Source organism: Lissotriton helveticus, chromosome 7 (assembly GCF_964261635.1).
Source record: "Lissotriton helveticus chromosome 7, aLisHel1.1, whole genome shotgun sequence".
NCBI lineage: Eukaryota > Metazoa > Chordata > Amphibia > Caudata > Salamandridae > Lissotriton > Lissotriton helveticus.
Genome location: NC_136068.1, coordinates 1,075,161,421 through 1,075,179,185, shown reverse-complemented (window position 1 = coordinate 1,075,179,185; position 17,765 = coordinate 1,075,161,421). Strand labels below are relative to the sequence as shown.

The window sequence follows — 17,765 nt, the reverse complement described above, 5'->3', positions numbered from 1 at the left end:
ACATTTCTGGTTTCCCTTATGGTCCTAATCACCTCAAACTCTCGGCTTACGCAGATGACATTCTTTTATTTATTTCTAATCCTCTATTCAGAAGTCACAAACTTTGCTCAGGTATCAGGATATAAACTTAATGTAGATAAATGTGAAATTCTTCCTCTTAACAAATTCTGATTCCATGCTGATTTTGCATCATCTTATTTTCATTGGAGCCCTACTAAAATTAAATACTTAGGCTTATGGTTTACTCCCTTGATTAAAGATACTGTAACGCTTAATTTAAAAAATTTACAATCCACTCTTAAAGATTCTACTGCAAGATGGAACCCTTTATTCCTGTCCTGGTGGGGTCGTCTAGACTCTATTAAAATGATGTTAGTTCCTATAATTTTATTCTTTCTTTCTAATCTCCCTGTGAATCTTCCAAAATCCTGTTTTTAAATTTTTTTATTCCCTTTTATCTCGCTTTTTATGGCAAAATAAGAAAGCCAGGATGTCTTTTTCCAAACTTAAATGTCCTAAGCATCTAGGTGGAGTCCATTTTCAGGATTTTCATTCCTATCGCACTTCATTTTTTCTTTCTCACTCTGTCTTCTTGTTATCGAAGAGTTCATCTGATTCCTCGTCTACCCTGCTGTGGGTGGACCTTGAATCCTTTCTTTCACCCTTTTTCTTTTGAAGAATTTATTTCTTTATCTCATATTCCACAAAAAATGTCTCTCCCCATCCTTAATAACTCTAGGAAGACTTTTCTTCCCTTGCTTTTTGATAGTCTAGATCGCTCACGCTTTTTACAATCCTCCATCTGGTATAACTCTTATTAAAGTTAAAAATAGAATTGTTTTCTGGAAAGAATGGAAGGATCTAGGTCTGACTTGGACTCATCAGCTTTTTAATGATGGTGTTTGTATTCCTTTCTCTGCACTTCAATCTTCCTTCTCTCTTCCATTATCCTTCTACCCTAAATATAAATTACTGAGTGCAGCGGCTGAATTCTTATGACTCTCTTACTTCTTCTTCCTCTCAAAATACATCTTCTCCTCTTACTCTATCTTCTCTTTTATCCTCTTCTTCGGCATCTCACATTTACAAGAAGCTACGGGACGTTTCCTCTACTAGAGTTAAATCTAAAACAGAACAAGATTGGGAAACAGACCTAGAGGTTTCTTTTTCTACCGACACTTGGCATAAGATATGGTCCAAAATAAGGAAGTCCTCTAGAGCAGCTAATACTACTCAAACTATTTTTTGTTTACAACAGACTCTTAATCACTCCTGCCAAATTACATTTAATAAATTCCTCAGTTCCCTCCACTTGTTGGTCCTGCTCCGCCCATGTAGCAGATCTAAAATATATGCTTTTCACTTGTCCATTGATTTACTCCTTTTGGTCCAAAGTCTGGCAACAAATTAACACCATTTTTTTCTACTCAATTTCCCTTTTCTTTCACTCACATTTTTCTGGGCAGTCTCTCTGACATTTGGTCCACCTCAAACAGCAACATTTCCATTATTGATTTACTTATTGCAGTAGCATATCAACAAATCACTAAGTCTTGGAAAGACTCTTCAAATGTCTCTTTTCAGGCCTGGTGGTATGGTGTTTGCTATAACCATCGATTAGATAGAGCTTATGTTCACCCTATTACCCTAGCCATTAAACGAGACTTATTATGGTTACCTATTACGAATTATTTAGATGTGTCTGCTCAATCCCAGCCTGTACACATTCCATGTGTTGAAGAAGTATCCAAACCTCCTTGAGGTAATTCATCATTATTTTGTTCTTTCATATTTTTTTTGTTTCTACTTTCTTTGAGTATGTGGTGTGGCCTCAGAGCAAATATTCCTGCAGGACCAAATGGGCAAATTGGTCCTTTCCATTGGACCTGGCTATCAAGGCAGTAGTGCTTCGTGAACTTATGATGCCCAAATCGCAGGGAGGCTGGCAGATGTCAAGAACAAACACGCCACGTGCCCACATATTAAAGCTTACTGATATGAAGTATCTCCTATTATTTGGGAAGTTCTACCACTCCATCCACTGGTCCTTTTGTTAGGAGACTCAGACGTGAATAATGATTTCCAGGTAACCGTACCCGTGTGTGGAAGCCAATACCTCATTTATTGCCAGTGGCTCAATTGTTCTTAACATGTGGTAGGGCAACATATATATATATTTTTTGCCATGGACAGGATGTCCATTACCATACACAACAGAGTCGATAAATTCGATAGAACATGGCTTCTTTTTATTTCACATATGAAAAGGTTTCAAGTGCTGGGGTCATCCATCAGTTTTATTGGACACTTCGACGCTCTCAAATTTGTGATTCTCTCTTCCCTGCATCGGACCAACGATGCTTGAGGAGACAAACTTTATTACGGATCTTCTTGCTATATGAACTTGCTTCTTGCTATATATCCTGCATTCACTCTTCCCATGTCATATACATGTGCATAATGGTAATCCTTGGTTTTCTCTCTCTCTGGGTACTGCCCGACATACTGTCTATAAAGTTAAGATTCATGTAATCAACTATGTGATAGCCCTCTTCCATGTTGTAAAATGCAAATAAAGAGTTTACAAATTAAAAAAGAACTATCCATCTGAATATAGTGATTTGGCAGCCTTAACTAAAACACTATTAACATTCAAGTGAGAGCGTGGGCATGAAAAGGGTAGTCCCGCCTTCCGTGGTCCAGCATGGGTTGACAAATTCGAATAACAGACGTGGAAAATAAATATTGCATAGATTTAAAAAGCAATCTGATGTTACTATCAAGAGAGCTAAAAAAGCTACCTGCTATAAGGTACCCTCTAGGTTCTCTAGAGTATTCTAGTCATCAAATGCACCTCCTCACGTTAATTTAGCTTGACTTTAGAGATTAGATCTAAAAGACTGGCCCCTCTCATCCCTTCACCGCCCAGCTCCAAATCTGCCAGGACAGGCTTACCGTGGTTATGTTATACCATATACCGCTCGGAAAATATCCCTTCACTTCCGCCTGACCCTCCTCCAACACAGGTGTGACAAGTAGGCCCCCACCCCACATGAGCTGCCGGTCCACAGTGCGGGCCTTCTCATCTGTAGGAAATCTGTATAAAAGGCACAAAAACACCATCAAACTGAAGTCATTTAATCAATTTTAACAAAGATTTAAAAAACAGCATGCAAATGAAATATGCGCTACTTAGGATCAGGTCTGAATATTATTATCATATGACTTTAAAAAAAACTGCCTGGTCAGATCAGAGATGGACTACTAAACGTGTGTAAGAGAGAGCAAGGGAGAACAGAAACCGTCCATGGACTTCAGACAGGCAATAGTGACCTTAAAACACATGAGTACAAGCAGGTGGATGGGTGTTGCCCATATTCCCCATTTCCCTCCTGAGCAGCAAAACAAACATTTTAGCCAAGGTAATGACCGAAAGGAGAGGGTGAGTTGTTGCCTCTGTTATTCATCGTACAAGCCTGACTTCATGCCCAGCAGGTCCAGCAGACCCCATCTTCATAGACTGCCCAACTGCCTCGAATGGGCACAAGATGTTGAGGAACCCCTGCCAATCATCACTAGATGTGGAGAAGGCCTTTGACACCATCAAGCAGGGGTTTTTCTTGATGGTCCTGGCAAAGATAGGCCTTGGACCTGATTAGCTTATGGGATGCTTTGTAAGGTTTTGTCCACGACATTCCCTCCAGGAAGATGGAGAATTTAGGGATTTGCTCTCTCCCTCATACATTACGCATGGTCTCTGGCGGTAGATAGAGGGGTCCTGCCCCCTGTGAAGACCTCGCTAGGCCGTTCTTTTAAAAATTGCATTTGATCTTGCTGCTCAAATTTGTTTTAACTGTGTTGTATCGTTTTTAAAATTGAATATTCTCTTAGGACCCCAGAGTGCGCTTCCGTTTGAATCTATTGCCTCCCCTGGCCAGGCTCCGTGCAGATGTTGCAAGGTGGAAAACGTTGACGCTTTCCATGCTGGGCCGCGTGGTTCTCTTTAAAATGATGGCCCTCCCGCGATTTCTGTACGCTTTACAGAACTCCTTTGACCCTGTGCCCCCATCGTACTTCCGTGAGATCGAGTCTCTGCAACGCGGCCTCCTGTGGGAGGGGAGGCCGCATATTGCACTCTCTAAATTGATGCTGCCCTGGTATGATGGTGGGATCGGTTTGCCAAACATCCGGAGGTATTACTGGGCGTCTCAGTTGGCTCCCATCAACCACACAATTTATGGATCACCGGCTGACCCGGGCTACGCGATGGACCGTGGTCAGGTGCCGGGGGGAGAGTACACCCGTGTTTTGTACGCGAAGCGTGGCCATTTTTCATTGAAGGGGCCCACTTTGTGCTCCACGAGAGTGTGGCATGAGGCTAATAGTGCTCTTAAATGGGCTGAGCGTTTGACTTTGTCTACGCCATTGTGGAGTTCTGGAAGGTTGGGGATGCTTTGGAAGTCGAAAGGCTTCGATCGCTGGGACTTGATTGGAATTTCGCAGATTCCCGACATGTGGGGCAAAGGTAGGGTTCTGACATTCGAGGAGTTGCAGGCCAAGTACCGATTGAATGACACCGAGCGGTTCCGTTACCTCCAGATCCACCACGCCTTGAATGCAGCTATTCCTGATGAAGGGGTGCTGCCGGTGGCCTCCCCGCTGGAGGATCGCCTTCTTGATGGCCTTCTGCCCACCAAGGCGATCTCTCTTACGTATCGCAAATTGATCAATCACTCAGAGGACCCCTTGGTGCGCTTACGCGACCAATGGGTCACTGACTGCCTTGTTCTGGACGATGAGGACTGGAGGGAGGCGGTGGCATCCCCCAAGGAAGTGGCAGTTCCCATGAGGCTCCGTTTGGTTCAACTTAGAATTTTGCATCGTTCTTACATAACGGGCCTGGGACTGCAGAGGATGGGATTGGCTGGGTCGGCTGATTGCCGGAGGGGGTGTGGGTTGCCGGGGTCGTTCATGCATATTTTATGGGAGTGCGAGAGGGTCCGTGCTTTTTGGACGCGGATACATTCCAAAATGAGTGAAGTGTGGGAACTGAGGGTCGACCCAGAGGCAAGGAGATGTCTGTTGAATGTGTGGGAGCCCACGGACCTGCCGAGTCATGGTAAGGTTTGGGTGGCTCTCGCTTGTGCTGTCGCCAAACGTAACATTGCACAGCTCTGGGGTGCCACACGGGCGCCCAAGGTTGGAAAATGGATGGAAGATCTTGACTGGTGTATGTTTCGTGGGAAGTCTGTGTATGTCTCCAGGGGGCGGCCCCACAAATGGGTCAAGATATGGGGAGCATGGAATGCTTACCGAGGCAACATTTGTGAACCTCCGGCATTAGACCCCGTCAGTGTGGACTCGGAGGACTCTTAGGCCTGTTTCCATCTCCTTAATTCATACTGTAATGTATAGAAGTCTGTGTCGATATATTGCAACTGTGGTCACCCTATGCACCCCGGTCATTGCTTAATGTATGTATTTGTTTTTATTTAAATAAAAAGATTTACAAAAAAAAAGAAATTGAATATTCTCACTGAGGTGAGCTGTGTTAAAGCTCAGGGGAGGGGCGCTTGTGCGCCTGCGCCGGGTCAGTGGTCTAGTTGCAAGACCACGCTGAACCACGGACCCATATAAAAGCACCTGATGACGCGACAAAGGCAAGTCCATCTGCGCCCATCCGGGCCTGGGGGCCAGAACCCCTGCCCCTTTACCTTCAGCCTTCTAAAACAACTAAATAAAGCCCCAGAGTCAACATGCATCCATTCCATCTCCCTTGAGAAGTCACAGGACAGGTGTACACACTGTCCATATGAATTTTCTCCACTAGCTACCCATCCCCACTCACCCCCAGAAACGAATTTTTTTAAATTGGACTATGCTTCACTGTAGATCCCTGCCCAAACACATCACGAAAATCTTAATGCTACTGCAAGATACAGAACCAGACGTCCTGTTTCTCACAGAGACCTGGCTATCCCCAAGCTCAGATCCTGACATTGTACAAGCACTCCCCCCCCCCCCCCCCCCGGGCTACCTGATTCAGTGTATAGACAGAACAAGCAGGAAGGGTGGTGGGATCGCAGTCATTCACAAAACCCCTTTGATCTGCCGCATTCTGGACAGCCCTCTATTAGTTTGTGAAAATGCCCATTTTTCTATTGAATTTACCCCCTCACTTACACTTGTTGGAATTCTCATATACACCCCCCTGGAGCACAGGGACAATTTTGCAGTTCTTTACTGGAAACAGTCATATCTCTTGCCATCCACCTATCACGGGCTCTCATTTGCTAGCTACACGCACCCAAATTCGTCCCTGGCCCAAACTGTCCGTAGATGACTGGACCCGCAAATTGGAATTAACTAAACCCAATCATGACGCCGATCCTTCCGTAGCGAACAGAAAGTTCTCCTCTTGGATTGAGAACTCACTTGATGCAGTACAACCCAGAAAAACAATATTTAAAAAAAACTGACCTAATCAATACCCATGGTTCACCCCTAAACTACGTCTGTTGAAACAACACTGTAAACGATTTGAAAGATCATTGAGGAAAGACTTCTCAATAGACAAGAAATCCGAATATAGGTCATCCATCTCATCATACAAAACAGAAATAAAAGCAGCTCAGGTCGCTTACTATGAGGAAAAGATCTTAGCATCCTCTAGCTCATCTAGACAAATATTCCGGATCGCTAAAAAGCTCCTGAAAGTCCCTGATCCTCATGTGGCCCCTGACTTGTCCGGACACCGATGCAATGAATTAGCAGGATTTTTTTCCACCAAAATCCAAACTATCCTCCGATATCTCCCACAAATAGACAATGAGCATCTGGAGACCCATAAACTGTTCCACTCCTCGAAAACAGGCTTTTGCCCCGGTCAAAGCACTGAAACTGCACTGATAGCGGTAGTGGAAGAATCAAGAAAGATTCTTGATTCTGGAGGATCCTTGGCCATCATCCTCCTGGACCTAAGTGCAGCCTTTGACACGCTGAACCACCATACCTTGGTACCCTGTCTCAAAAAGCTGGGAGTGACAGGCACAGCCTTATCATGGCTACAATCTTTCCTAGAAGAAAGACACTTCCAGGTATTTGAAGGCAATAACTTATCCCATCCGTTCCCACTGCAATGTGGAGTTCGCCAGGGCTCGTCCCTGTGCCTCACTCTTTTTAAAATACATATATATATATATATATATATATATATGGCTCCTCTAGCAGAGATCGTAGCCCCTTTTGGAATCCACATAGTCACATATGCTGATGATACTCAGCTGGTCGTGACATTGAACCAGGCAGAACAGTCGCCCACGGATCTGTGCTCCTGCCTCAAGGAAGTCGCCCGCTGGATGAGCTCATCTCACCTGAAGCTCAATGGTTATAAAACTAAGCTCATGTTGCAAGCAAGCCTCAACTCGAGCACTATGTGGCCGATCTGCATAGGCCCAGCTCCAGCACCAAAAAAGGAGATAAAAAGCTTGGACATCTGGCTTGACCAAGTTCTTACTTTCAGAGCCCAAGCAAGGAAGACTGTCGCCGCTTACTACGGTCTCCTCAGGACGACCCGAAAAATACTCCCTCTTCTACCCTGCCACTCTAGAAAGCTATTGATCCAGGCCCTATTCCTCTCTAGGTTGGATTATGGCCACTCTCTCTACCTAGGTGCTCCCAACTCCGTGATCGCTAAACTGCAAACTGTGCAAGACTGCTCACGGGCACATAAAAACGTTGCTCGGCAAAGCCTGCCCTTCGCTCCCTTCACTGGCTCCCGGTACAGGAGAGAATACATTTTAAAGCCCTCTGCTTCGCGCATAAGTCCTTGCAAGGAAAAGTCTCACCTATCACCAAAAATCTGGTTAGACCATACAAGGCTACTAGACGACTTTGCTCGGATGAGCTTCACCTGGCGGAAGTACCCAGAATCAAAAAGGCCAGAACAGGTGGTAGGTCGCCTTTTTTCTTACAATACTGCAAAGCTCTGGAACTCCCTACCGCTCCCTATTCATAAGGAATCTAACCATCTGGCATTCCGCAAACTTGACTATTCCCATAAAAGCCTCCCCCCTCTAGCACCCGCTGCAGCGCTGGGATGCCTCCGGGTAGCCATGCGCTATATAAAAGCCTCCGTCATTTCATCGTTTAGATTATCTGGTCAGGGAACAGAGGTTTTGGGTTGCGCTAGTGATGGGATTCCTCTATGTATATATACACAGGGCTGGCCCTTGGTGTACGGTTCCCAGACTGTTGTGCATTTTCTGAGAACAATGGGTTGCATTCTGGCTTATGTACAAGGCATCTGTGTTGAATCCACCCTATCATGGGTTCAGGAGTGATCCTCTGGGACTCACCGCAGTTTTCAGTTCATAGTGATTCAGAGTCGTTTTCATTTCTTGGGAGTGGAGATCACGTGTATGAACAATTCCTGGACCTGAATACATTTCTGTTGCTTGCTTCCTTCATGGGAGATGCGTTACATTATAGGATGCTTTCACTTGGGCAGATGAGATGGGCAGGATCATTCAAAATGGTGTCCCTCCCCATCTTCCTGTATGCTTTGCAAAATACTCCTAATTGGGTTCTGGTCACTTACTTTCACCAAGCGAAAGGGGACCTCTGGACCTTTTTGTAGGAAGCAAAGACTTCTGGATTTCACTGTTGGAGTGAAACAGGCCACTCTACGAAGTGGGTATTTCTTTCTCCCATTCTCATGCTACCTCGCTTCATAGTCATGTGTCATTAATGACTGGATGTCTGAGCCTGTGTTTCTTGTGCCACAACTGAATGTGGAATAAGAAGGTATGCCAGAGATACAGTGACCATCAAGTAATCGTCAGCCAAACATTAGACGAACGTCTGAGCACTTTATCACAACCCGGTGTAGCTTCACCTAGTGCCTAGTCTGAATCATGTACCTCTTTGGGGAGAGGACAAATCATTCCCTGCCTTATCTTCCCCGGTGCCCTACCCACCAGTAGTAAAAATTTCCCAACAGTACTAGGCAACTAGCATTATTATACTTGGAAGGCTCATGTTGGCTTAATGAAGTCAAATGCAATAGTTTGGACAAGGAGAGTGATTCCTTGGCATAAGGGACCAGGCGACAGTTAGAAATGGGGGTCCCTAGTTGGCAATGGCTGGCCACTGTCCAAGTAGGGACCCTTCTTCCTAAGTCAGAGTAAGGGGGCTACACCCTTTGATAACCCCTGCTCAACCCTGTGGTAAAGTAGCACGAGCAGCTAGGCTTATCTCAGAGGCAGTGTGTAAAGCATTTATGATCATACACAGTAACACAGTGAGGAACGCTACAAAGGGACACCACACAAGTAGTTATAAAAGAGAAGTATCTTTATATATAGACTTAACACAAGACCAATAACATTAAAAAGCCACAATACTGTAAAATAGGATTATTCTTGGAATGCTATAAAAATAGTTCAGTGTGTGCAATTAAGCAATGGTCTCTGCGACCCTTTTACTTACAAAGTACCTAGATTTCGTAGCAAAACCAACAAAATGTCACAAAGGAGCTGTGGCGATGATTTTCCTGACGCGAGGCCGGCGATGCGTGGAATCCTTGCTGCAAGGGAGGATGATGCGCTGAGCCTGTTGCATTTGCGATACTGTTGCGATGAAAGAAAATGGCGCTCTGCGAAGGAACGACGATCCGGGCGTGATGGGAGGAAAATGGCGGATGCACGGCGCCCACACTGCGATGCGACGATTTCGATGCAGTGATCTGGGGTTAGCGAGCACTCCGCGATGATCTTTGGCAGTAGCGAGCACTTTGGGACCAGCAAGCGTGCGATTCGATGGTTCTTGGTTTGCGAGCACTCGGCGGCAGCAGCGCAGTGATTTTTCTGACGCTCTTCAGCTGTGGCGGCTCGCAGAGCGACGATTTCAGCACTCTCTTCTCTGGAGTAGAACTAGAAGCCCTGGAACTCACAGGGGCCCCACCTTCAGATAGAAATCCTTGCAGGGAGGAATCAGCAGGATGTGCCTGTGACTCCAGCAGGAGGCTAGCTCTCTTCTAGCCCTTAGGTAATGCTGTAGCAAAATAAGTTATCTTAAAAGTCATTTCCCTCTTCTTCCAAGTCCAGGGGAAACTACTGCAGGCCAGCCCAAGAAACCGCACACAAGCACAAGGACAGTCCTCTTCTGCAGAGCCCTTCAGTGAAACGGACAGAGGTTCTTCTTGACATCCAGGAGCAATACAAAAATCAGGCATTTGTGCATAGATATTTATACCCCAAAAGTCTTTCTTCTCAAAAGTCTCTACTCACTGAACCCAGGCAGAACCAGTTCTGCTCAGGATTGGAGCACTTTGCTTACCAGGCTGCATCCTTCCTATCAGAAAGAGGGGGGTCTGCCATCAGACGCACAGTAGGAGGTGGTGCCAGCATTCACCTTGCCAGGCCCATCCCTATTCAGGTCCAGGAGCTACCCTTTCCCAGTAGTCAATGCAGATCTCTCTATTAAACCCAGGTCTGACTCGGCTTGCCTTGCCCCTCTAAACCCAGACAGTCAATACGCATAACAGTAGAGCACACTGGAAGGCTTAGGCAAGAAAATACCTAATTTCTAAAAGTGGTATTTTCAAACACAGAATATTAAAACCAGCTTTGCTAAAATATGTATTTTATTATTCTGAGCTCAGGCATACTAAACTCGAATTTCTACCATGTTCCCTGAGACAGTTAGGGCTATAAGATGTGATAGCTAGACTGCCCATTCAAACCTATGGAGAACAGGTAGCCTTGCAGCAGTGAAAAACAAAATGGAGGGTAATTCACTATCAGGACATTGTACACATATCAAGCCATGTCCTGTCTTACACATACAATGCACCTACCATAGGGGTGACAGACATGATGCCAAGGAAAGGTTCAGGGGCTGGGAAGTGTGGGCACTTCACAGCCAAGGATGGCAGTTCTGGACTGCACACAGACACTGCATTTGAAGGACTGGGCTATTTAGGGCCCAGCGGTGCCAGGGAACAACACCTAAAACCTTCGTGGGATACCTGTTCTGGCGCACTAAAGACAGAGACACGGGAGACTTCCTTCGGCGTCAAAGATCAGAGTTTATTACTGCAGGGAGGCAAAAGTCACTAGAAGTACAACAGCGTGTAGGTTCTACGAGTCTGCTTCCCATTGCATATGTGAGTCGCTCTCTTTTATACAAGATTTTGCCATTGCACAACATGTGAACAAAAGGTTACAACCCAGTTCCCATAATAAACTTCAAAAAGGGTCGCTTTCATGCTTTCAGAACCCCGGAACATAATCACAGTAACATCACCAGTTCCCAACTGTAAAAACACATCTTCCCACCATTAGGCACATTCCACTTGAGTTGTAAATGAGCACGAGAAAAGAGACAAGAACAGCTGCTAGGAAGACAGACACATCTAGAGAAAAGAGTGTGGGGGTAATATTGGAAACATGATCATAGGATCAAAGAGCTTGATCCCAGCACATGCACGGCTGAAACAATAGGCCGGCACGGCAAGATTACCCTCAAGCTGAGCCATTTGCCTCTGCAGTGTCATTCCTCCGGTCATAAAGACGTATGAAAGGAATATGCGTCTTCCGTATGGCTTGGGAACTAAAAGGGTCATGAAGCGAACAGTTGCCTGCTCGCTGACTACGTGAGGGCAAGAAACAAAATGGATGCCGTATCTAAAATGGAACCCGAGGGTTCAGACGAAGAAAACACGTAATTTAGGCGAACCGTGTCAAGTAGTGTAGCGAAAACGCGTACACTTACCGAACTCACCATTTACGGTTCATAGATACCCAACTCGTCCATATTCGGCAATGCCCAAAACACCGTAACGATTTTCACGGAACCTCAGAGTGGCAGGTCTGAGGTACCATTTACAAGCTGCCTCTGTGGGTGGCGCAAACCAGCGCTGCAGGCCCACCAGCAGCATTTGGGTTACCAGCCCTGGGCACACACAGGCCACACTACTAGGGACTAACAGATAACCCAAATAAGCCAATCAGGAATATACCAATTCACAGTTACATTTACACAGGGAGCATTTGCGCTGTGGCACTGAATGGCGGTGGCACAGCGCCCAGAGCATCTAATATCAGCAAAAACAGAGGAGACTACAGCGAAACATGGAAGGGAGACCCACGGCAATGGTGCCAGATCTAACAGCAACCATGTACACACCTTAAAAAAAACACAAGGTTATTTGCATACACAAGCTACTACTAGTCCTGGTCTTAAAAGCAGCATTATTTATTCAAGTTGTTAGCCCAAGGAATTCACGTTAGCGCCTTCACTTCAGAAATGCAGAGCATAGAAAAGTACTTTACATACTAGAGTTTCTTTCAGAAATTGTAGGTAATATGAAACTTTAAACTATTAGTGCTGCCCATCTTTCCTTCCAAACATGCAGTTGTATGGGACACAGATGTGGACAGGCAGTGCAGAATAGAGGGCCAGCGGCCGGCACTTGGGGACCTGCAGGGCGCTGTTTTTACCTGTGGCGTGGACACTCATGGAATATGGAACACCCACCCCAATGGGAAGTTCAGAGGTCACTCACACGTTGACCAGTGACAGGAAACGCTGACTAGAGCTGCAACAGCAATATGTCCACATCTGTAAGGGATAGAAACACAATTCCAAAGGGTACGAAACCTGGTGAAACTCCTCCAGCCGACGTACCTGAACGCCAGACTTAGGGTCGAAGTCAGGATTTCTCAAGACAACACTGTAAGGTTGAGGAGAAAAGCACAGGTGACCTATAGGCATATGGAGAGTCAGGAATGAGCATCGTCATCTTTCTCTTCCCTGGGGCATGGTTAGTTTGAAGCTGTCCTCGTCAGGTCCTTCCATCCGCTGGGTATTGGCGCGCTGTGAAGTAGGTGCCTGCTTTTGGCAGGGGTGTTCAGGTTCTTCAGCAGGCAGGTGAGAGCTCCTTCTCCACAGGTCCAGCAGGACGTCTCTGCAGAGGTGTTACATCTCTCACATGCTTCTGATCCCGTATCTTTGTGATGATTATTTATTTGATAAAGTGGCAATGATCAAAATTGGAGACAACAGTAGTAGTGGAAGAGAAACCATAATAATTAATTCCTTTAACAAAGTATTTTGTGACAAATTGGGGAAGTTAAAGAACTTTTCGCACAAAATTGTTTTAAAAGAAAATGTAATCCCAGATAAACAAAAACTCAGGGGAGTCCCAATCAATATCAGAGAAGAACTGAAGGAAATGTTAAAAGATGTGTCTGATGAGGGAGTCATTGAGGCTATAGAATCCTCAGAATGGGTTTCTCCCATTGTTCTTGTTCGCAAACCTGACCAAAAACTTATAGTCTGTGTGGACTTGAGAGCACTTAACTCCAATATAGTGATTGATTGTCACCCACTGCCCAACAATAATGAGGTAGTCAGCATGTTGGAAGGTGCACAGATATTTACACTAGACTTACGATCGGCATACCATCAGATTGTATTGTTGGAAGAATCTAAGAAATATACCGCATTCATAACCCCTTTTGGTCTGTATCAATATACTAGGATGCCTTTTGGGTTGGTGTCTGCGGCGTCAGTGTTTCAGAGAGTTATGTTTCACATATTTAGAGATTGGGACAATTTTGTAAAATGTTTCCAAGATGATATTTTAATATTTTCAAAAAATGAATCAGAACATTTTACACATCTAAATGAGGTATGCAAGAGCTTGGAATGTAATGGGCTTACTCTCAAGGCACACAAATGCAAATTATTCAAAAAATCAGTGGAATACTTAGGACATACTTTAGCTGGCGATGGAGTGATACCTAAAAAATCTAATATTGATGCTATTGTTAAAGCTCCGTCACCGGCTAATAAGAAACAACTACTTTCCTTTTCTGGGATGTGTGAATATTATAGTAAGTTTGTGGAAAACTTTGCTACTTAATGGAACCGTCGAGAAAACTGTTGAGACAGAATGTGAAATATGAATGGGGTGATTTACAACAAAAAGGTTTTGAGTCCATTAAAGAAGAAATTGTAAAGGCTCCCACATTAAAACCATTCCACATGAAGAAAGAATGCATTATCACAATAGATGCTAGCTCATATGGTTTGGGTGGAGTACTTTCACAGAGAGAAGGTAAAGAGGAGTGGAATGTGGCATTTGCTTCTCGTACATTGAATGAATGTGAGCGCAAATATGCAGTGATAGAAAAGGAACTTCTTGCTTGTGTACGGGCTGTTGAACAATATAGACTGTATGTGTGGGGTAGTAAGTTCACCCTTAAAACAGACCACAAGCCATTAGTTCATATTTTATTGACAGGAGGAGGTTGGAATGCTACAGCTAGGATTGCCAGACTTACTTCGAAATTGCAGGAATATAATTTTAAAACAGAAGATGTACCAGGAAAAAAAAAGTCACTGCAGATTTCCTTTCTCGTTTACCATGTGATCTGGGTAGTGTGTCAGCAATCAAAGAGTGTGAAATTTTATTGTCACCATTAATGATTTGATCCTGGAACAATTCCAAGGAATAACGGAGAAATCTTGGTGTAAGTGTGAACAATTGGATCACAAATGGATTGAATTGAAAAGGTGTATTATTGAAGGTTGGCCAAAAAAAAAGCCCGGATTTATTACCATTTTTTAATATTTCAGAAGAACTTTAACTAGAAGGAAATCTAATATTCAAAGTTGGCAAATGTATTCCTCCCAAAGACTTGGTTAGAAGTTTATTTTGGTGGCCAGGAATGGATTCATTTATTGATCGTGTGGTAAGAGAGTGCAGCGAATGTGTGTCAAGTGATAAAATGCTAAGGGTACAAGTTCCCCCCTTGAAACCTGTGGTGTGGCCTCAAGAACCGTGGCAAAAGGTTGCATTCGACATTTCTGGTCCGTTCAATTTTTTTCACCTGAAAATGCAAGGTTTGCTTTGGTCATGATAGATTATCCTTCTAAATGGCCGGAAGTTAAATTTGTTCCAAATCCCACGACTAATGCTGTTATTGTTTTTTTTAGATACATTTTTTCTCGTTAAGGCTGTCCTTCTATTTTAGTCTCTGATAATGGTACAGCTTACATCTACAGAAATGCAAGAATTTCTCAAGGATTCTAGTATAACACGTTAACTAACATCGCTTTATGGACCACATGGACATTGACAGGTGGAAGGATTTAACAGAGTACTAAAGTCATTTATTAATGAATCAATGAAATGTAGTGGTGGCTGGATGAATGCGTTGAGAGAACATTTGTGGAATTATCGCATTACTCCTACCACTACTGAAATCAGTCCTTTTAAACTTCTTAAATGAAGAGATCCTGCATCTAATGTGTGTCCATGGTGGTTCAGGACCAAATGCCAGAATAAATGTACTAATAGAGAATGTGTTCACAATACTGCTAAAAGAATTGGTATAAAACAGATGAATACTGCTAGATGGTATAATGACAAATGGAAAACTAAAGCACACTCTTTCCAAATTGGTGATTGGGTTAAGATTCTCAAACCAGGTTTGATAAGTAAACGTTCAAACAAGTTTGGAAAAGCTATTCAAATCAAAAAAGTATTTACTAATAGTGTTATCACCCAAGATGGTAAGGTGTGGAATGTGAGGAGATTGGCTGAATGTCCACGTTGGAGTAATCATCATCTGGGTAATGATAATGACAATGCTATGCATCATTCCACCAAATATTCTAATTCATCCAATTGTGTATCGAATAATGGAACTGTTGCTTCTAGAGTTAAGCTTTCAGAATGTGTGAGACAATTACCAAAGAAATTTATGGATTTCATTGTTTTGGATTTTGTATGTTAACCCCTTCCATGCTGCCGCGATTCCGCTCCTGTGCTGAAGATTTCAGCGCGGGTGCGGTCATGACGGCCCTCAGCCGTCATCAGCACACGAGCACTGTAGTGCATGACAGCTGGGGGTCGTCATCAGCATGCAAGGGGTTAATGTTCTATTGTTCTTTTATTGTTAAAGGGGGATGTGTTACATCTCTCATAATGTATTTAACTCTCATTACATGTTTCTTCTATTTCTATAACCTTGTCATACTATGCTTGTCAACCTGGCATGTGACCTGTTTATTTTTAGATAAGATTCTCAGTTCTGGCCTGCTGTATTGTACTTGTACATTCTGTGCTGGCGTCAGTTGCATCTGGACCTTCACATGAATAGACTACATAGCCATGCTGGAATAAATCATCATTCAAAACTCATTCATTTGGATTTGTATACTTCTAATAAGAGGCTTTCCAGACTTCTGCAACAGGAGCAACAGGCCCAACCCAGGCTCTGTATTCTTTGACCTTGTCCTGCGCGGGCATGCAGATCTCTCTTAGTCGTGCAGCAGAAAAGCTGAAATCTCACTGCTTGGGGCGGCGAACATTCATCTTTTTCCGGTGGCGGACAGCTGGCCAACCAGGTGGGCTGCAACTTTCAAATCTTGAACAGCTTCTCGCCCCCTGGAAGGTCTGACTCCTACATGAGCCCATCACAGCCACGTCACACAGGCATGCTGGCCCTCCGAAGACTGCTTTCGTCGTGTTCCGAGAGCATGTGGATTGTCTCTCGGAAAGAGGACGCGTTTAAAGAAAATCGGATGTCAAGCAGAAGAGGGTGCGAGGTAGGTTTCACTTTGGCCCGGGCACCGTGACTACATCAAAGGGAAATGGCCACCTTCCCCCACTCACAAAGACAGCTTGGCTGGGATAGGAGAAGAGGTGTAGGTGCAAGACACTGGGTGTAGGTGGGCATGCATGCACGTGCATCTGTCCTTCTGGAAAAATATCCTACCAAACCATAGTTTTGCACCCATTATACTGCTCTCCACGGAGACCTATCATATGGAAATCAACCTTGTCCCTGCCCCAACAGTCCCGCCCGATGGTCTGGCAAACGGCTCGAGCAATTCCCAATAGGTGAGATTAATATTAATTAAAACACTCATTCCATCACCTTCTTGTCTTTTCCGTGAAGCACGTACGTGAGCTCACATACTGCGCAGTGCATACAGGGAACGAGCAAAGCGCTTCCAGGCGGAGCAGGGAGCTATCGCACATCTGGATGCAGCAACACACTGGGCAGGAGAGCCACCTGAGCAAAGCGACCAACTGAACTTCTTACATGTACGGAGCAGGTGGAGAAAGCGGAGAGCTTCACCCCGTAACATTGCGTCACAATACTTACTCCAGGAAGAGCGGGCGGGCCACAGTCTCTCCCGACACATGGGCAGCATGGAAAAGGGTGTAGAGGTACGGCAACAGGGAGTAGCGCAGGTTCAAGGCACTGCGCATGGCATTCTGGGCCTGTTCGCTGAAGACGTACGGCTCCTGGAGCTGAAAAGAAGAAAGAAAGTGAGTTTGAGCAGAACCGTAGATGATGCTTGGGTACACAGGCAGGGCTTTAAGTGGGATGAAAAAACTGGGGGGGACGGGACTCTCAAAGGGGCGTGGTCCATGTAATTAAGGGCGAGGCTTAAAAACACCTACGCTAAAAATCTGTGCTTTGCAGAGGCGCAACTAGAGCCAAATTTCGGGGGGCTAAGAATTTTTTTTTGGGCGGGGGGGCTGAATCTTTAAGCAATAGGCAGAGTGGAGCTGCACGGGCTCTTAGAAGGGGTAAAACAACAACAAAGCCTCATTAACATGCAAATGGTCTTTTAAAGACCTGTGAAGTGCTTGGATGCGGCTGTGTGGTTGCCCTGGAAGCTGTCTCATCCCGGGCTGACACACACCACGGGGGGCTGAAGCCCTGTGAGTCCAATGG

The 17,765-nt window shown here is 44.7% G+C and overlaps 1 protein-coding gene across 1 annotated transcript in view; it reads right to left on the bottom strand.

The window, feature by feature from the left end:
- Positions 1-17,765, bottom strand: part of GAA (alpha glucosidase) — a 469,553-nt gene that overhangs the window by 108,542 nt on the left and 343,246 nt on the right. The window contains exons 15-16 of the mRNA XM_078654064.1: positions 17,187-17,335; positions 2,956-3,097 (exon numbers count right to left, since the gene is read on the bottom strand). Coding sequence (XP_078510190.1) covers positions 2,956-3,097; positions 17,187-17,335 — 291 coding nt within the window. The remainder of the gene's footprint in view (positions 1-2,955; positions 3,098-17,186; positions 17,336-17,765) is intronic.